Source organism: Equus caballus, chromosome 8 (assembly GCF_041296265.1).
Source record: "Equus caballus isolate H_3958 breed thoroughbred chromosome 8, TB-T2T, whole genome shotgun sequence".
Classification (NCBI taxonomy): domain Eukaryota; kingdom Metazoa; phylum Chordata; class Mammalia; order Perissodactyla; family Equidae; genus Equus; species Equus caballus.
Window position 1 is genome coordinate 13,853,736 of NC_091691.1, and position 20,678 is coordinate 13,874,413.

The 20,678-nt window shown below is 51.0% G+C and overlaps 1 protein-coding gene across 1 annotated transcript; it reads right to left on the reverse strand.

Moving 5' to 3' along the window:
* Positions 1-9,933: 9,933 nt before the first annotated feature.
* On the reverse strand, positions 9,934-20,065 carry UNG (uracil DNA glycosylase). Its single transcript, XM_005614776.4, has 7 exons — positions 19,799-20,065; positions 18,945-19,151; positions 18,307-18,402; positions 16,559-16,656; positions 15,811-15,899; positions 14,895-15,073; positions 9,934-11,095 (listed from the first exon to the last, which is right to left on the reverse strand). The coding sequence occupies exons 1-7, from the start codon at positions 19,928-19,930 to the stop codon at positions 10,955-10,957; spliced, it is 942 nt and encodes a 313-aa protein (XP_005614833.3). The 5' UTR covers positions 19,931-20,065; the 3' UTR covers positions 9,934-10,954.
* Between the last annotated feature and the right edge of the window lie 613 nt (positions 20,066-20,678).

Below are 20,678 nucleotides of genomic sequence, written 5' to 3' on the forward strand. Positions count from 1 at the left end.
GTGCGGAAGTCCTGTCCCTAAGCCGGGAAGAGGTCTTAAGGCAGTGGACCTGAGAAGAGACTGTCAGGGTGCACTGCCTGGTTTCTTAGGGCTGTGAGCTTGTTTTTTAAGTCTCTGTGGCCACTGCTAAGAAACTAAGATGCAACCAAGAAATAAACAAAACGACTTCTCTAGACTTGAGGTTCTTCTCCTGGGAAAGGCTTTTGGGGAGATGGAAGAGTTCTGCCAAAATAAAGAAAAAGCTTTTCAAATCAAGGTCTAGTTGCTAGAGTCGCAGAATCAGGAAAAGCCACATCTGGAAGGCAGTTCAGTGCGAATGCATCCAGGGTAGAGATGGGCAGGAGGGAGAGCTAAGAGAAGGAGACATCTGCTCCAGGCCTTTGAAGGCTGAATAGGAGTTCACCAGGTAGCTAAGGGGGCAGGGCATCTCAAGCAGAATTTGCTCTTGTGACTATGCCAGATGGTGATTTAATAACTCTACAGGCTAAAGATGGGGACTCTGCCCAAGCTACTAAACCAAGAGCAGTGACTAGCAAATTGGCTCTATGGTAAATAATCACTTGTTTTCTTTAATATTTTTGTGTTGAAGAAGATGTGACAATCATCAGGTGACAGTGGTGGGACCCTCCCTACAATTGTGGGGTTTTGAGAAGGAATGCACCCTTGTGAAGGCACCCAAGAACCTCGCCTTCCCCTGCGATTGTGACCGAGGGTGCTGGTACGATGTCACGCTTCCCTACTCCAGAGGAACAAATGCTCAGGCAGAGCAAAGGAACTGCCATCCTCCCCTCTAAGAGACTCACTAAAAGCAGGATAACCCGACATTATGTTGCTCTTGACGTGATGCAGCAGAAAGCACACAGCAACACCTTTAAGGTATTCTTGCCAAGGATTTGGACCTGAGCTGATTCAAACCTTTAGGCCTAAGCACTTATCCATAGGGACAGAGGAACAGGTTAAAAGACACATGAAAGATGCTTAATAAGCCAAATCCAGAATGTGGAAAATTCTACAGGACAAACGACTTAGGTTTCTTCAAGAAGTAACTGGCATTTAATAAAGGACGGTGGCGATTATTATAGATGAGAAAAGACTTAATAGGACTTTTTGTGGGTCCTGATTGGAACCAAAAAAACCGTTCAAAGACATTGGTCAGACCACTGGAGGACACTGAGCACGACCTGGGTACCATAGAAGGAAACATCGTTAACTGTGCTGGAAACAACCATGAGATGGTTTCATAAAAAAGTCCTCATCTCTCTTAGAGAAATGTTCTAAAATATTTACCTGGCTCTGAGATTTGCTTGAAAATACTCCAAAAACCCCAGAACTCTAGATAGTGATATGTATGCTGAAGCATTTGTGGGAAAGGTACCAACACCTGCAATTTATGCAAAATGCGTACAAAATTTAGATAGAGGGACAGACATGTGATAGAGCAAACACAGTAAAATGTTCACGGCAGAATGAAAGTGGTGGGTGTACGGATGCTCGCCGTAAAATTCTTTCACCTTCGTTGAACTTCGGAAATTTTCATAATAAAATGTTGGGGGAAAATACATGGAAAAGAGGTGGACGTGAGAGCAGACGAAGCTAGAAGAGCAGAAAGCGGATACTGAAGGTGGGTGGGGATGTGTAGGGGCTCGTGTGCCATTGACTCCACCTCCAAATGTGTTGAGGAAAAAAAGGTAACTTTTTTCTATACTAAAAGGTTTAAAAATATGTGGAACAAAATGTGAGGCAAACTGCCTGCTGATTAAAAGCTGAATACTAACTGTTAATACTGCTTAGTACTTATGGTGTGCCAGGCTTTGTACAAAGCCTTTTATAATCACGGCCTCACGCCGCCCCGGGGGGGGGGGGGGCAGATCAGAAGCTTCCTTTGCTGAAGAGGAAACTTGGGGAGTGAGAAGCGCAAGCTGCCCCAAGTCACCCTGGCAGTGAGCAGTGAACTGCAACTTCCCAGTGGCTTCTCCTTCCTGTGGGCCACAGGGCCCCGGCGGTGTGGCCCCTGCCCACTCTCTGGCCACACTGTCCTCTTCAGTTCCTCTGCACTTGTTGGCCCATGTTCCGGAATGTTCTTCCCCTCCCTGCCCCTTTCCCGCACCCTAGTATGGTTATCCCTTGCTCCTTTTTTTGTCTTTGGCTTCACTGTTCCCATCTCAGACCCGCCCTGACACCCGATGGGTCTGTCTTGTTCTCTACGACACGTCCTTTTCCTTCACGTCACTGATCACATGCTGACCCAACACTGTGTTTTCACCGACGGGCTCGCTCATCTCCCTCAGTGGAACGTGAGCTTCTAGAGAGCAAGGACTGGCTATTTTGCTCTCGGCCCCGCAGGGCAGTGCCCAGCACACAGCAGGGTCAGTAAACACCTGACCCCGGATGCATCAAAGCCTGCACCTCGCTCAGGTGTACCTGCAGGCCAGCCCGTCCTTCGTGCCTCACTGAGTCCCAACAGGGTGAGTGTCAAGGGGAGGCACTGGGCAACCACCTGAACCCCACCACCACCCTGCGCTCCCTTCCTGTGACGTACGGGCCACTGGAGATGCTGCCCAGAACGCCCAGGCTCCTGTTCTCCGCCCTCATGGCCCCTGTCCTCTCCCTCCCGGTGCTCGTCGCAGGGTGCAGTCACATGCGAGGTCACCACTACAAGCACACCCATCTCCCCCATGGGGTGGTAAACGCCATGAGGGCAGACAGGGCCTGAAACCCAGGTCTGCCCAGATCCAGTCTCCCTGACCCACTTCCCAGCAAGCAGGAATTTGAAAAAATGACTCTGGGGACAGGGCTCCTGGGTAAATCCAGTACAGACACGGTGGGAGGCATGGAGTAGTCCTTCCACAAACCCACGAAATTGCTGAGTGATCATCAAGGCTAATACATGTTAAGCACTTACTACCCGCCAGGCTCTACGCTGGGTACGGCGAGTTCATTATCCCTTTGAATGTCCACAAAAACTCGATGAAGTATGTGCTCCTGTTTGGCAAGTGAAGAGCTGAGGCACAGAGGCGAGTCTGTCGTCCGAGGTCACGTGATCATTAAGAGGCAGGGCTGGGCAGTCCAGCTGCGCTGCATGTGTGGGGCGTATGTGTACATGTGTGTTTTCTTCATCCCTTGCCTCACACCCACTCGCCCCAAGGCTGAGTCAGGGCAATGACCTCTTAGCAGATCCCCCTGCCTCCACTCCAGCCTCTCTCCGTTCCAATCCATCCAGAACCCCGGGAGCCTGCACTCCGTTTACACACACGCGCGCACACAGCCTCTGAAGCCTACTCAAGAGCTCAAGCCTGTGAACTTTATCCATTTCACAATCCTGCCTCCCAGGATTCTGATGGGAAATGAAGAGGCAGGAAATGGAAGCGTTCAATGTTTCTCAAGAGGTGGCTGTGGGATCCCAGCCCTGAGAGATGGCCGCCTTCCCTGCCAAATCCCAGTGACAGCTTGCAGAGGCCCACTCTCCACACAAGCAAAGCACGGCAGCACAGGAAAGGCTCTGAGAAGTTCTGCTGGAAAGTGTCGGGACTGCCCACAGGCAGCCCCGTGTTTCCCAAAGGGACAGCAACCAGTGCTCCTTTTCCACCTGTCACGGGTTATCACTGCAGACAGGAGGGCTCCGAAAGGCCCACTCTGCTGGGAGTGTGGAACTAAGAGCCTTCCTTAGAACCGACTAGGCAAGTTCTGCTAGGAGGGGCATTTCCAACAGCTGCTTATTCCAGTCACTGCTGGAGCCCGTGACCAATTGACTTCCGAATAGAAGGGAGAGTGTGTTCAGGGCTGTCCTGTAATACCACTCCTACGCATGATTTAATTTGATTTCAAAAAGCGGAGCTTTAGTGAGCCCAACAGGAGTGGCACAGGACCCCAGGCTAACTGAAGAGGGTGGTGGTTTTCTGGGGCCCCACCACAGGCAAGGATGCGGAGGTGTGCTGGGTGGCCCAGAAAGGTCCAGAGAGCAGCACTTCGGGCATGGGGTGACCCTAGTGGACACTGTACCATTTGTCACCTGACTGACCTGAGCCAGTCATGGAAATTCTCCGAACCTTGGTTTCCTGGTCTGTGAAATGGAGTAAATGACACCTCCCTCCTGGGACTGTGCCACTGCATGACTGAAAGCCTGGCGCATGCCAACCACGCAGTAATCGATACCTCAGGTTCCCCACTGTGCCCGGCCTGTCCAGTACCGGGAGGCCCGGATCCCCAGAATACACGCCCACAGCCTGTTCCTGGAGAACCGTCTCACTCTGTGGCAGGAAGTTTACTATCATTATCACAAACAGAGAGGTCTGCTAGACTCGAATGTGAAACGTGCATGAAATCTTCAGATAAAATGCAAGATTTCTGACCATGCTTCCAGGCCTCCCCGGGTACAGACGCGCCCTCCTCTGAAGTAAGGACCCCCGGAGTCAAACGTCGGAGGAAGCTTTAGGAGAAGGTATCTAAAGTTTCTACAGGGGTAAGACTTCGAGGAAACCTGCATTTGAAAAGTCTGAAATGTTTATTTCCCCAGAAAGATTGACTATCTCCTGAAACGTTTTATACCAATTTCTGTCTCGGAAGCACAGGTGATAAAAGTACCGGAAAGTTTACACAACACCTGAGCAGGGGTAAAGAAAACCCCTTTCATAAACATAAAACGCCTTCCCAGGGCTCCTCAAGTAACGTCACAAATTGGGGGTGTTTGCCCCTCCAGGTCACAGGACTTGGGACGGGCTGGGTCTTTCCATTTAAAACTCGTAGAGGGCAGTCAACAAACCACGTTTCGTAACGATATCCCAAGACACTGTGAGAAGGAAAAAACGACTGATCAAACCACGTCTATACCTGTTTTTAAACGGAAAGACCCCACTTCCTGGGAACTCCCCTCACTCTTGGGCAAACTTGGATGTTTGGTCACCCCACCTATGTGGAAGCCCGTTTACATTAAAATAATAATGACGACGATAGGTTGAGAGATACGGCTGTGCACTCGGTGAACGCACAGAATAAAAGGTCTGCCAAGTTTTACACTAAACCGTGCACAGCAGGACGGACAGACGGACGGATGGTGGCAGGAGACGCCCCGTTTTACTCTGTGCGCTTCAGTCTTTTACTTTGGAAGACGCTTTTTAAAAATTAAGGCAAACTGTGTCTTTCTAGCCACACAGGACCACTGTAAATGCTTTACTCTTAGAATCTGCTTTTGAAAAAAATGAGCAACAGGTTGAGAGATTGGACATCTCTAAGAAACAGAATTCTTTTCCTGAAGACAGAAGCTTTGGGGGCAAAAAAACCCAAAAGTAAAAATAACAGAACTTTTAGCTAAACTGAAACCTAGAGCTACCACTTTGGTGTGAACTGATGAAAGAGTTTGCGCAAGGATTCCCAGTAACATAACCATTTATAGAAGCAAAGACAGGCCCTTCTTTATCCACATTACCTTTCCGGCCCTTCAGATCAGCTCCTGCAAACACAACAGGAATTGTCCCCTGGAAACCCCACATGCATGCTTCTGCACAGGGGCTGCCCTCACGTATTAAATTCTCCCTCACTTGCACGTTGGTTTCAGGGTCAGTGACCGCAGGGAGGGGCGAGCTCACTTACCACCTTCTCTCTCCACCTTTTCTTTTCCCGTTTCCGCTCACCTGTGTACTCAGGGTTACATTTTCTAGGTTCCTTGTTTGCTGAGGGCCTGATTGAAGCCGGCTAACTGTCCACTGCCATTACTGTAAATGTCACTTTTAGATCAACTGGCCCCTGCCCCTTAGATATCTAAGCCACGAGGAATCTAAAGTCCAAGCTGTCATAGGCAATATGAACACAGTCATTTTGGCCCTCCTATAACATGCTGAAAGTTAACTGCAGACGGGTTGTTGCTTGTTTAAGAAACGGCTTCTGGAATGAGCCCACAGTGAAAACTTGAACAGGCTCAGGTGCTCACTATCAGAAAGATCACCTGGTTTCTCTCCCCAGGAATGGTTTGGTAAAACTCTCTCAAGGAAAACGCCACTCGATGAAATGTTTCCTATTTCTTGTGACTTGGGAAAAAACCCCAAAACAGCCCCGTTCCCATTCAGAGTCAGCCTGCTCTTGCTAGGGCTGGGCAAAGAAGACGGAAACCCAGCAGAAGCTGCAGTTATAGAATGTTCTTTAACGTGGGGAGAGCTGGAGGCCTGTGGGACAAAGGTCGCCTCCAGGTCCAAACCAGTGCAGGTGGCAGGAAAGCAGAGGCCACACAAAAGGGCATTGTGCTCCGATAAAGGGAGGGGGAGCAGCAGTTTAGTGGCCGGATTTCAGTAAAGCAGGATGCGCCTCACTAAACAGCAAGTGAAAAAACCCTCAAGACCACCGACCTGATGTGGAACAGTTTAAACAGCGGTGGTGACACGTGCAGCCTTCTCCCTGCCAGAGCGACTTCACCTGTGGGCTTCTTGTCCGAGGAGGAAAAGTGATCAAATACTGGACTTCGTAGAATTTCCTCCAGTGGACTCGTAAGCAGGAAGCACACTCCCTGCCTGCTATTCGAGTGCCCGTGAAGCCCCGGCATCATCAGCTGGAACCTGGGACCGCACCACGTCCGTTTCACGGGAGTCGGGGATGAAAGCATGCAGCTCAAGCGCTCAGCGGGACATGTGCACACCTTAGGCTCTCCAAACCTGCCGCCCGGGACGGTGCTTAGATCATTTATCGAGACTACCTCATTCTAGAGCGGCGTGCACAAGCCTTGGAAAGAGGCGCCTCTCCAGCCATAGACAACATCCTTCCGACTTTCCTGGCACGGCCATCTGTGACTCAAGAAAATTTTTTTAAACTCCATTTAAAACTCCTCCCCAAATAATTATGATCCAAATAATTATGACTCCAAATAATTATGATCTGGGCAGCGTGTCAACAGTGGGCTTTAAAATCAGGTTGACGTGGGTTCAGACCTAGCGCTGAGCTGTGGCTTTGGGCAAATGGCTGAGGCTGTTCCCTCACCCAACCACGTCACCATATGGTTGAGAAAATTCAATGAAATGACATACACTGAGCTTCCAGCACAGTGGCTGGCTCATAAGAGGCACTTAAGATCTTTCTAATGAAACTCCTTACTTTCAAAAAGACTAGAAACACCCACCCTCCCCCTACACACACGCATACACACACACACACACAGATGAAGAACACTTCTGGGGGCTCAGCTCTCCGTTGACACTCTCTCTTTAAGGCATAGCTATTTTCTAGAAGCCAAATGGAAGGCTTGAAACCAAAGTTATTCATAAATTTTTCTCGCCAAACACAAAAACATTAATAGAAAAATACATTTCTTCAAATACATCTTAGATTCAGATAGTCATACATTCTGTTATTTGCCAAAAAGAAAAAAAAAAACAGTTGAAGTAACTGCATGGCCTGAGGGAACAGGGCCTCTGGAAAGCTGCCAGTCCTGCTGCAGACTGGACACTGAATAAAAATGCCCATTGTCCTCCTCCCCCGAGGACCGGTAAATCAGAGTCTCTGGGAGTGAGCTTGGCATTCGGATCTCTGAAGTCTCCCCACGTGACCCTGTGCTGAGCCTTGAGGAGTACCCATGGCTTGTTTGAAGCCTGTGGACTCTGCTCTCTGTCACTCCAAATGCCGCTGAGAGGGACACAAGGACACAGGAAATACACAGCTGAGTAGCAACGAGCGCAAAGTATTGATCTCCTGGTTGGCCCCACTTCACAATATCTGCATTTCCAATATTGCAAAAAGGTAAAAACCGAGACAATCAACAAAGTAAATTTAGGTGGTGAGAACCGGATTAAAAGTGTCAGAAGGACTCTGCATAGCCAAAGAGGCCGCGTCCAGCAGGTGTACGCTCCACTCTTTCCACAGATGGAGTCACCACCAGTCACCACGCCAGGACCCTCCAAAGCAACCCAGAGCCCACTGCCTGTTTCTCCTGGCACATTTCTAGGGTCTGACAAGAATGAAAGGCCACTGCCACACATACACACCAAAAAGTTACTTTCTCCAATCCAAAACTCTTTCTAAGACTTTTTATACCGGGACCACACTGAAGCAGAAAGGGAATGTAAGAGGGAGAGACTGTACTATCTAATACTGGAAGCATGCTAACAACAGGCTAAAGTCTAATATTTAAATTGTGTTCACATTCCCCAACCTTTCCCCGAGGACTCAGATCACAATGAGAGTGCCTTCCACAGGACTGTGTATACCGAGGGGTTCCCAGGACATTTTGTTTAATTACGGACTTCCTTGTGTCACCACTTCCGAAAGCCCAGCTTTCTTGGCCTGAGAAGGGGACACAGGAGTGCCTTCTGGCTGGGCTCTCACGTGCTCCCACCGTGAGCCACGCAGAAGTGCCCAGACAGCGGGAGGACACGACAGAGGCTGTCACTGCTGGCATCTGAGCGAGAGCACCTAAAACAGGGGTCCACAAATTACAGCCCCACCACGTGTGTCCCCACGGCTCTCCAACTAACACCGGATTGTACATCTGGTAAACGCCTGGAAAACCATTTCATGACACGTTCAAGCCATATTAAACTCCATTTCAGTGTCCATAAAGTTGTACTGGACCACAGCCACCGTCCTCTGACATTGGGCACGTGGCAGCTGTCTGACAAGAGTCGAGTAGTTGCCAGAGACAGCATGGCTGCAGCCTAAAATAGTTCCTATGTGACCCTTGACAGATAAACTGTGCCGAGCCCAGCCCCCAAAGGCCAGTCGTTGCCTTTTCCTCACTTTGGCCCACCCAGCGCTGGAAGCACAGCCAACTCGAAAACACGGTAAGACAAGTGCAACGACAGGACTGAAGGGTCATCAGCCTCAGTCTTGTTTCTTAAAGATCAATGATGAAACTTATATTTCTTCTTGCGGGAGGGTCACTGATGACGAAGACGCTGCTGTGTTCTGTTTAAAGTGTCACGACACCTCTAGGGTTCAATGTATTTTAAACCATCGTTTGCTTTTTGAACACTTACAGTAACTCAGAGCTGACTGTCTCCTAGAAGTGGCAACACCTAAGAAAGAGAAACAGCATCCCCTCTCTCCCAGGGATGAGGAGCCCCTGGTGAGGCTCCGGGGAGGACCCCACGGCTACCGGGGGAAGGTGGGGCGCCGAGAATGTCTGTGCTGCATCTCCCCCCGTGGAGGCCAGGGCGCTGATGACAGAGGGCATCATGAACCCTGCCCTTCAGACATCAGAAAACTCGGGACGCAGGGGAAGCAACATTCTCAAGCAAGACGAAAGGGTCTGAGTCCCACCCTCCTGAGAAAGGTGTTTGCTGGTCTTGATGCGCTCTCTGGACACCGTCTTTCTGGCCCACTTGAACACAAGGCACTGTGAGCAAGCCCCCCCAAGCCTTCGGCTTCCTTCCTCTGACATCTGGGAGTCCACCCTTTCATGGGGATGTCCGCCTGCCACTACAGCCAAGTGCTGGCAGGTCAGCGGGCCAATGGGGCGTCTTCCCCGTGCCCTGGCCTCACACCTCAAGTCCAGATGCCTGGGGAAAAGTCTGGAGACACACGCAGAGGGAGGATGGGCAAAACTTCCCTTGCACTGTCCAGGGCTTGGCAGGACACGCAGCCATGAAGGGCTAGCCAAGATGCCCAGAGAAACCCTTTCTTCCAGCCGGAAACGGCCCCTTTAGGGTCTCAGCTGACCTCGACCCTGTCTAGCCCCCACAGAGCTTGAGGCAGGGGAGCAGCTCCTCACTGGGGTGGGACCCAGCTCGGAGCCCGCTGGCCGCTGTCCTGTTCTCGCCCCTCCCTGGGACCTGGCCCAGGGCTTACCGAGGCCTGACGGAGGGCAGAGGCAGGAAGAGGTGAGGGCTGAAGAGACAGACAGCCCTTCATGCCTACAACAGTTCCGTGGTGACCAAGCTGTTCCCCAGCCCAAGGGCGCCCAAGAGTCCACAGACGCCCAGGGCCCAGACGAGGCTGACTTAGAGCACTGGCACAAAGTGAAACTTCAACCATCTTTTATTAGGAAACTCAGCAGGGTTAACTCTTTTAACCCAACTCAAAGCAAAGCCGCATCTCTAACAGGATCTAGGATGGAGGTGACGACCTAATAAAGATTGTTAAACGAACAGTAAAATATATATACAAATCTGCGATGTATTTTTACAAAGCAAAATCCGGCAGTGTTGCAGAAGAGAGATCCCAAAGTGATTTTAGTTATAAAAAAAGCTTTTGGCAGTCTGTGCTGCCTTAAGAACCCCAACTCACGACACATCTAGGAGAAAAGCACTTCCTCTTAAAAAAGAAAAAAAAAAAAAATCAAAACCCCCCTTTGTCCTCCTCGCTGTTCAGCTCACACTGCTTACTCCTGGAAGAGCCACAGGTCGAAGCTATAAACCAGACCCAGCTCCCCAGTCTCGGCCTCTGCCTGGCCGTGAAGGCTCACACCAAGAATTAGTCCTTAGCCACTTTCTCCTTCCCACACTCAGGAAAGTGAGGCCTAATTTCTGGAAACTTGCAGGTAGTCCTCATGCTTCCTTCAAGGAGGGGCCTGAGGCTCTGTGAGGATCAGGGGCAGTGTACCTGGCAGGACTGGAAGGCCAGCTGGGCAAAGGGGCCCTTCTAAATAAACACACCCAACACCTTATAAGCTAAAGTCTAACCCACCAGGTAAAACAAGCAGCAGCTGGCCGTCCAAAGAGGCGCTTATCTCACGGCCTTCCTGAACCAGGCAGCAGAGGGAGCGAGGCGAGAGCACACGGCCTCATCTCTCTCCCAGGAGCTCTGGCTGACGGCTCGTGTCAGGCCAAAGCCATGTTGCAAAGGCAGACATGTGGCCATGGGACAGCCTCGGCCACTTCTGCTGGATAAGCTCGGCAGCTGGGCTCACGGCCGCTTTACTCAAACTGTCCCCTTATGCAGACTAAGAACTAGGGAAATTATCTTCTCAATTCAACTTTGCAACCGACAGGTACTTCAACAGTAGCAAAGAGAAAACTGCCCGGAGGCCCCTGGTGCAGGGTCACAGCTCCTTCCAGTCGATGGGCTCCTTGCCAGACTTCTGCAGCAGCTCGTTGGTCTTAGAGAAATGTCTACACCCAAAGAAGCCTCTGTTCACGGAGAATGGGGAGGGGTGAGCAGTCTGCAGCACGTGGTGCCGCTTCTGAAAGATAATAAGAGAAAGAACACACAGTGGCACATTTGGGACTTTAATCGCCCCACGTGCCGAAGTGGACGTCCTCACCCTTGGCACCCACACTGGAGCATCAGCACATTCACTCCTTCATTCGAGAAGCCACTGCCTTTGCTAGGCTCTGAGGCTGCAAAGCAGACGGTCTCAGCCTTCAGTCAGGCACCACCTATGGGAGTCTAAGTGCCTGGATCCTGTGAGCCAGCAACTCCACTGCTAAGATCATATGTGCTACAGGACAGCACGATGCACAGAACTACAGAGATGCAGGAATGAGGAGCTTCCCGCAGCACTGCTGACAGCTGGAACACCCAATGTAAATCCAGTGTCATGCAACCAACTAAAAATGTTTCTAAATTTCTTACAATGGAACACCACGTGGCCACTAGAAGAACAAGGCGGAGCTCCATATGCTGATAGGGGAAGACCTCCAAAGTATGTCAGGTGAAAAAGCAAGGAGAGTGACAACTAACTGCATCAAAAAATTTGGGGGGGGCCAGCCTTCAGGCCGAGTGGTTAAGTTCGCATGGTCTGCCTTGGTGGCCCAGGGTTTCGCCGATTCAGATCCTGGGCAGACCCAGCAGTGCTCACTAGGCCATGCTGAGGTGGCAGCCCACATAGCAGAGCCAGGACCTGCAACTAGAACATACAACTATGTACTGGGGGGCTTTAGGGAGAAGATGAAAAATGAAAGATTCGTAACCAATGTCAGCTCAGCTGTCAATCTTTAAAAAAAAAAAAAAAATCGGGGGGGCAGGGGGGAATAGCCAGACGTTATTTAGCGGTTCCTTTAGGGGAAAGAAACAGCGGAAGGCATCCTTTCCATCGTGTACCGTTCTATACTGTCTGAATTGTCTCCCCACAAAAATGGAATACTTTGCTCTTTTAAAATGTTGACTGTAGTTAACTCGGCAGGGCCATATGGACCACTTCTGTTTCCTTCTTTATCCTTTTCTGTCTTTAAGTAAACACCACCTAACAAATCATTGTATTAAAACATCCCCGCCTTCAAGGAACTTGGTCCAGGAGGTGCATAATTACAGGCAGGCTGCCCAGCATGGTCAAGAGCCAGGAGGCCAGCTGGAGAAGGCCTGGGTCAAGTCCCGGCTCTGCCCCTTGGCTGTGTGGCCAAGGGGAAGTCTCTGAACCTCCCTCAGCTGCACTCCACTTTTCACTGTAAGTTGGGAACAGCAGCAGCATGCAGTTTACGCAGGTACCGTGCAAGAACAAACCAACGACCGTGCGGACAGAGCTTGAGAAGTAACGCAGGTCAAGGTCGTAGCACGACAACCGGCACGCGTACAGGCCCTGAAACGTGAGGGGCACTGAGTGCTGAGGGCCAGTTAGCCAGCCTCTGGGGAAGGAAAAGTCCTTCATCCTGGACAGAGGCAGCAGGATGCTCAAAGGCAGGCGGGGACGGGGGCCAGAGCAAGAAGTCCAGGCGCTTCAGTGAGCCTGGAGTTCAGAGCAGAGAGAGGGGCGCTGTGGCTGAGAGGCAGCGGGGCCATCCCAGGACCCAAGGGCGTCAGCCCCAGTCAAGGCCGTCCTTCCACAGCGAAAGCCTGGAACACTCCAGGCAAGATCAGATAGGGGCTGAACCAAGGCAATGGTGGTCAGGCAGGGGTGGGTTTGACAGAGACAGGAGAGAGAGAAGAGAGGCTATGACTGACTGGAGGGACGAGGGGGGAAAGAGGAGAAAGGGTGCAGGGGAGAGGGTGAAGGGGGAGAGACAGAGGGAGCGCGGGAGGTGTCAAGAATGCTACCTGATTTCTCGTTGGGCAACTGGGTGTATGGTGGCCCTTTTGAGCCTTGGCTACTACAGAGGAGCAAATCTGGTGAGAGACGCAAGAGGAAAGGACAATTTCTCTGGAACCTGTTGAACCTGGCGTGCTCATGCGGCACTAGCACGGAGGCAGGTGAGCATACAGATCCAGGGCCCGGAGACACACTGGGCTGGAGATCCACAACTTGGTTTTCAGGATCAAAATCCCTTAACAACTGTTTACTTTCAACCCGAACTGTATTTAACAATAATAAAGAGGACAAATACACTGAGTAGGAGGGAGACTGACCACTGTCCTCCCCAAGGCAGAGCCTGGAAATCACCCCTATGCACACTCCTGGCTCACCCAGACCATAAGATCTTAGCAGCTGGTCATTCACACCAGATTCATTCCTACTGTTCCCGTCCCTTAAAAGAAAAAACCCAACAGCATCATCTTCTTTCACTCAAACCTTTATGAAAACGAGGCCTTTTAATCTGACTTACACAGTCCACTGCTAGCTGCTGGCATGTGCATAAGACGACACTGGAAGGGGCCGCGAGAAACGCGAATCCAGTGCTCCAGCAAGTCAGGAAGAAACTGATCAGCTGGGGACGAGGATGGGAGACTTCTCACCACATACCTTCATCTCCTTTTTCCTTTTTTATTGTGAATCTACCACCTACAAAAACCCTGAATTCTGAACTAAAGACCAATCTCCATCTAAGAAGAACAGAGGTGATGACCGACACATGCGTGCAGTCTGCTGACGGGAACTCGGTCACTGGCTTAGCATCCCCACTCACCCGCGGCCCACCCTGGGCTCGTGCCACAGCCCACCCGGCTGAGCGGGCTGCTCAGGAAGAGCCTGAAGCTGCCGCGCAGGCTACATCTTGGCTCCGAATTCACTGCAGTCCTAGGCAGTGACTTCATCTCTCTGAGTCCCAATGCAAAATAGGGTCCGTGCATCCCTCTCCCCATAGCCCTTGTGAGAGGATGAAGTGATTCTGCACGGAAAGTGCCAGACTTGGTGCTGACACAGGGCAGGGAGCTGACCGTATCTGCACATCTCTGACCCTACTGTCGGTCACCTCACTTAGCCCCTCTGCTTCACTTACTGTAGGATTTACCCTGTATTTCTTCCCCACTCTCATGCCCCAATTCAGTCTCTCCCCGCTGCCCAAGCTAAGCAGTCCTTCTTGACTCTTCTCCCCCCCCCCACACCCCGTCTGTCCTCCTCCACTCTGCTGTTCATCAAACCCCCTTCATCTCCCGGCTGTCAGGGACCCTGGAGAGAAACAAGGGCTCAGCCCAGGGTGGCAGCAGCGCCCCTGTGAGAAGCAGTGGGCCTGGGATGTTTGAGGACTCTCGGAGGCACTGGATTTAAGGCATGAGGGAAAGGAGGATTCCAGGAGACTTCTGGCTTTTCACCTCAGCAAGCGGGTGTGGAGGTGCTTCAGTAAGTAAACGGAGAAGATCGAGAAGGAACGAGTTGGGGCAGGATGCAGAGAGGGCAGCGATGCGAGAGCTGGTTGGTGGTGCCGCGCACTGGCCATCACACCTCAGGGTTAATGGTTATCACCGGGAGCCTTTTCATGGGCGAAGTGACATTTGTGTTTAAGGGGAATTCTTCGTGTGTTCTGTATACTCTCAGATTTCTTGGAATCATGAAACTCGTCTTATTCAGCACTTATTCCACTGTTTCTTAAATGAATGGTTCCCGGGACCTGCGTATCTTTCTATGTATATGGCAAGTTTAGGCCAATATTACTAACTGCATACACCAGAGTTGGCCAGTGGCTTTCTTCATACACAACCAGGCATTCGTATCACTTGTCTGAGTTCTGCTCAATTTCCAGTGGGAAACCTAACCCTGAGTATAATAGTCTTAAGGGAAAATAAGCTTCATTCCACGTCATGGATTTTCCAAGACCACAGAGCAGGGACTCCTAGAATTCTCTAAACAGGCTTAAACTGCTTAAAAGAAAAAAAAGCGCACACACACATACCCTGTCGATGGCAATGCCCTTCTTCTGAGCATAAGAGCCCCAGAGGAGGAACACGAGGCCATTTGAGTTGTGATTTAGCCAGGACACGACCGCGTCGGTGAACTCCTCCCAGCCTCTCTCCTTGTGAGAATTGGCCTGATGCGCCCGGACTGTGAGGACAGCATTGAGTAGGAGAACACCTACGAAGACACACCAGGGAACTATGTGAAAGGTGGCTAAGACGACCAACCCCACAGCCCACGATAGGGGCTCACACACGATGAAGCCAATTCTGGATGGAATCTGGCAGCTGGCGCAAGTCAGGTCATAGAGAAATCATCCCCATGTGACTGGTGTCTACCTCTGGGCGAGAGTGGAGGGCATTCTACTTTCAGCTCTGCACTTTCAACCTGTTCCAGGTTTCCAACAGTCAACACGCCTTGTTTGTGTCACCAGAACGAATTGTTTCAAAAATACATCCTAAGCGACCTTAAATAACCCCAGAAAATAACAAAAGGAGGCCAAGACGTTTCACTGAAACAAAAATGTAACTGCAAGAAACCAAAGAGTCAACAGTCTTTCCTTATCCTGGTTAGCGTGTTAAAAAAGAAAGAAGAAAATGGAGTTCTGTAGATAGGTATTAAACACTTACAACACAGCCTTTGTGTTGAAATTAGAAGTCAGGCCACCTTCTGATGGTCAAAGTTCAGTCAAGTGGATAAACTCAAAATACCCAGGAGGAACAGACTGTTAAACATGAAAGAATCGCTCGGCTGCAGGGTAAAACTTATACCCATTTTCTGATGTATATAAATTTGGCAGTTTTGTTGGAGCGCTCTAGTTCCTTACGGCTAATCTTTCACAAACATGAGCAAGACGGACAGAAAGGAGAAGACTGCTGAAACCCTCCAGGACACTTCCACAGCGGCTGGTTTACCTTGTTTGGCCCACCCAGATAAATCTCCATGACCAGGATGAACAAAACCGTCTATGTCTGTGGACAGCTCCTTATAAATGTTTTCCAAGCTAGAAGCAAGCCGGAAGAAAAACACAAAACAGCATCTTAAGCACAGTCCTGAAAGTTCTGTCCCCTCAGCGTCATGTGCATTAGCCCGTAAAGCCAGCCCCTGGAGAGGACAAGGGAACACCTGCACTGATTCTGGACGCGAACTCCATTTCCTGACAGCTCAGTCTGCCAGAGACCTTTACCTTGGTCTGCGCTTGGATTTAGGGAGTTGCACTTTGGAAAACCTGAGTAAATGACTCCAGGAGTTACGAAGCCCCTCCCAATTGATGCTTGGTTACAATGTTACATCTTTATGTGTTTATTATATTCGTACATATTATGTAAAATCCTCCAAAGCAGCGGTTTTTAGTAAGCAGGGGTGATTTTGTCCCCAGGGGACTTCTGGCATCATCTGAAGACAGCTTTCATCATCAGAACCAGGGGGGCAGTGCTACTGGCATCTAGTGGGCAGAGGCCCGGGGTGCTGCTAAACATCCTACAGTGCACAGGACAAAGTTTTCCCCCTGAGACCCAGCGCCAAACGTCAACAGTGCTAAGCTTGAGAAATTTTGCTCCAAAGGCTAGTGAAAGCCCCCCAAACAGGTGTCCCTGTAATTTGCAAAGTACCTATCTCAAAGTAATCGTGATTGGCCCTGAGCCATCTGCAAAGCAATCGTACCTAGGGGGAGGTGGAACCGGTCTTTGAACACTGAAGCAGAGCCCGTGAGCTTGATTGGGTCCGTGATACGGATCCTGCCCCAGGATGACGACCTTCACCTGTCGATAATAGGAGGCAAGAAGTTAAGTACTAGAGTGTAGGCAGTTTAAACCAACACCTGGCCGACGGGAACCTAGACAAAGGGACACAATGAGAAGGGCAGCCCCCTTCCTGCCCCAGCCAAGAACCCGAGGGAGGAGGCGACCTGGCAGCAGCACTCTCCATTACCCAATCATCCTGCACGCAATCGCCCTGCTGCACTGCCTCGCCCCTTCTCTGACATCCGTGTTTGAGGCACTTTGGGCTCAACTTTGCTTCACGGGTTTCATTTGTCAAATTACAAAAGCAGATATGTCCTTGTTACAATTAGAACCATCCAGAAACATACGAAATGGTTCGTCACCCTCCGCTCAGCCCTACCCTGTCCTGATTCAACCTATTTTTAATCACCTATAGAAGTGGGGTTCTTGTACTCACTGCCCTACATTTTTGCGTTTCTCACATCATACATGTTCGGCCTCCTTCAAGTCAACGGAGGGCTCTATCACTGACAGGCCGTCAGCGTGTTTCTCTATATTCTCCATGACAAAAAACAATGCAGCAAACATCCCAGTACAGACCTCCTTACATACTGTTGCTCTTATTTCTATGGGATAGATTCAAAATAGTGGAGTTGCTGGTCAAAGGATAAGTGTATTTAAAATTTCCATAGACATATGCCAAATTGCTTTTCAATGAGTTGAAGCAATTCAAATTCCTCAGCAGCAACATATGAAGGTGCCTGTACCCCTATATCCTCTAAGGGATGAAACCAGAAAAGAATAAAGTCAGGTCAAAAGGCAGCGGGAGCAGGTGGCAAGATGCAATGAAAATTAGGTCATTGTCACAGTGGTATTGAAACACAGCGAGTCCTTCCCACCTAGTGCCTGCCTGCCTATTCATTTTCATGCTTCTGCTCATGGGTTTCCTTCTCAGAATCTTCTTCCAAAGCCAACGTACAATATGCCCTTTAAAATCCAGCTTCAGGAGCTCCCATGATCAGGAACCTTTGTGGACCTCTCCGTTCTTACTGCTGGTGCTCACGCTGTCCCCAGCCTATTTCCCATTGTGAGGCACCCTGTCCCTGCAGGGAAGCTTCTGGGTTCAGGGTTCTGGTCCTCGATGAAGGACGACCTTGGACAAACCGTGTAACCTCCCTGACCCTCCACATGCTCGTCTGCAAAGAGGCCCTGTGGGCCATCTGATCCTCTGAAGTTTCACGCTCTTTTCTTATTCTTCCTATTTACAGTGATCACCAGTATTCGAAACAGGACACACTATCCCAGCGAGAAGCAAACTAGTGCTGAGTTTAATAGGACTTAGTTCATTTAACTTCATGACACACTGTGGTGGCGTCCCACACACAAAATAGAGGAAGGGTGGCACAGGTGTTAGCTCAGGGCCAATCTTCCTCACCAAAAAAACCTCAGAGAGAACATATAGATACAGGGTTTATGTACGTATTTTTCTTTTTTGCTGCATAAACAGCACACTGTAAAAGTTAAGAAGAGTAAATATAGGCTAAAACATAGCCTACCAAATCTCACAATTTCAGTATTTTACTTATTACTGAATTATGAGCAGTGACTTAACTCCAGTGTCCCTAATTAAAAAATACTATTGGATTCTCACCCCTCTCTTCCCAAAATTCACTCGCAACTTGTACTTACATCTCTTATGTCACACATTTGGGTCCACGTGAAGACTTGGTGTGGGGGTGGATAAACAGTGTGATGTCTTCTTTCTTCTGCAACAAACCCCATTAGCTGATTTAAAGATAAACCAGATTTAAAATCAGATCTCACTGGGAAGCATGAAAATTCAACAAGAAAGCTTCTAATGCAAGCTATTTGAAGACATATTATCTAGCTCTTTGCCATGTTTGACACCCAAATTCTCTGGAAAAACAAATACAGTACCTGCTCCCCACCCATGTTGTTCACTCACTCCGTTCCCTCCCCCTTTCTTTGGGCTGGGTCAAAGTTGATTGGCCCGGCTGCTCTGATTTCCTTTTTCCCTCCCTGAGCCAGGTTTCATTCAGTTCGGTTTGTGGTTTGACCATGCCACGCTTTCCTGGAGAGCAGACTACCTAAACGAATTAAAATAAGCCGTGATATCATCTTACAGCCTTTTGAAGACATTAACTCCTGTAAATGCACGCATCAAAACACCATGCCTTTAGTTTACCGCTTTAGCGTGCAAAGGACGTTGATGGAGACAAAACGGGAGATTACAAAGGAATATTGTATACACGTGGGCTTGGCCTGCTAGACTAACAAGACAAAAGGCCCGCAGGCCCCACGTTCACCTTTATAAAATACGGTTTGCCGAACTCTCCGCTGAGGTGCTTCTTCCAACTCTCGCCGAAACCCACGGGAACGTTGCGCGCCGCGAGTCTGAGCAGGGCCGCGGCCTTGTTCCTCTGGATGCGGTCCAGCTGCTCCGGGCTCAGCGGCGAGGAGGGCGGCGTGCCGGGGTCCTCCTGCCCGGCTCGGGCCTTCTTGGCGGGGCTGGCCTGCAAGTGGAACCCGCACAGGCGGGTCACCAGCTGCAGCGGGCCTCTCCCAGGCGTCTGCAGCTTCCGCCCCCACCCCAACAGGCCTTTCCAGAAGACGCCCATTTGTGGGGTTTCAGGCCCACCAGGCAGGTCGCAGCAAAACCAGACTCCGGGAATCCAGAGCTGAACCCAGTTGGGACTAACGGGCCGCTGCCCGGAATTTCGTATTTGGTACTAAAACGCGGCGGGCAGAAGGGCCGCGAGCAAGGCGCTCGCGGAGAGGCGGGCCCTGCACCCCGCCGCCCCGCCCCGCGGAGCCCGCCACTGGCGTCCCAACGTGGTCTTTTCGCGGCAAAAACCCTTCCCCGGGAGTCCCGCCCCCTCCCTCCTCTGATTGGACCGCGCACCGAGCAGGGCGGGCCCCTCGCCTCTGATTGACGCCGCGGGCCCCGAGGCTCGCTCCCATTGGCTGGCCCCTCAGCATGGCCGCCGACAGGCGCCGGGGCGGGTGTTTTGAACGCGGAGAGGGTGTTCTGAAGCCGAGGCCGCCAAGGCCCGAGTCCCGAGTCCACGGCGCGTTCCCGCAACCCCTCGGTCGCGCGGGGCCCGCCGCCCTCTCCCCGCTCCTTTCCCCCGGCCCCAGGGGAGGAACCTCCGCGCCTCACCGTGGCATCCCCGCTCTCCTCAGCCACCGCCGCCACGCCAGTCCCCGGGTCGGCCGGCTCGGGGCTGCGGGCAGGTCGCCTCCTGGTGGGGTTCGTGGAAAAGAAGGAGTAGAGCGTCTTCTGGCCGATCATCCTGGAGCCGAGGAGGGAGCGAACGCGCGCCGACCGGGGACCCGCAAGACTCGCGCTGCTGAGGCGGTCTGCAGTTGGCGCCAAGCGGCCCGCGCATGCTCCGACCGGGGTCTGGGCGGGGGGCGGCGAGGGGCCTAATGCGCATGTGCGGGAGGGGCTGCCCAGGACGCCCCTAGGGGAGGCGGGGCGTGGACCAGTCGTTCGGGCGGGCTGGGTGCTTTTGTTCGGTTCCCGTGTTTACTGTTTCATTTATTACCATAGGCTCTTTCCTCGTCCGTCTGCCTTGGGGCAAATCCTTGCGTCTCTCCGCGGTAAAAAGTGCCTGCCTGGGAGGCTATCTAGGTGGGAAATTAGCATTGAAATAGTATTTATTGAGCTCTTACATCTATTATCTCAATTTCCGCTACCTATTTTCCTGACGAGTAATTAATGCCAAGAGCGGTCCAACATGTGGCTAACCTGTAAGGTTTGGGGGAGACTTTAGTTGAGGTCGTGGATGTCAAAGTCTAAAGTAGTCATCCTCCAAAAGGCACCACTATATCCTCCCCCACGTCCCGTCACCCCCCCATACACCCGGGACTTTTCTCTTTCCCTCCCTCCCCACATCCAAACCATCAACAGGTCCTCTTGGTTCTACCTCCAAGATAAAGCCCGAATTCAACCGCGGCTCTCCACCTTCCGGCTACAACCCCAGCTGGTCTCCTCTTTCCTTAAGAGAGTGATCTTTTTGAAATGTAAGTTACATCAC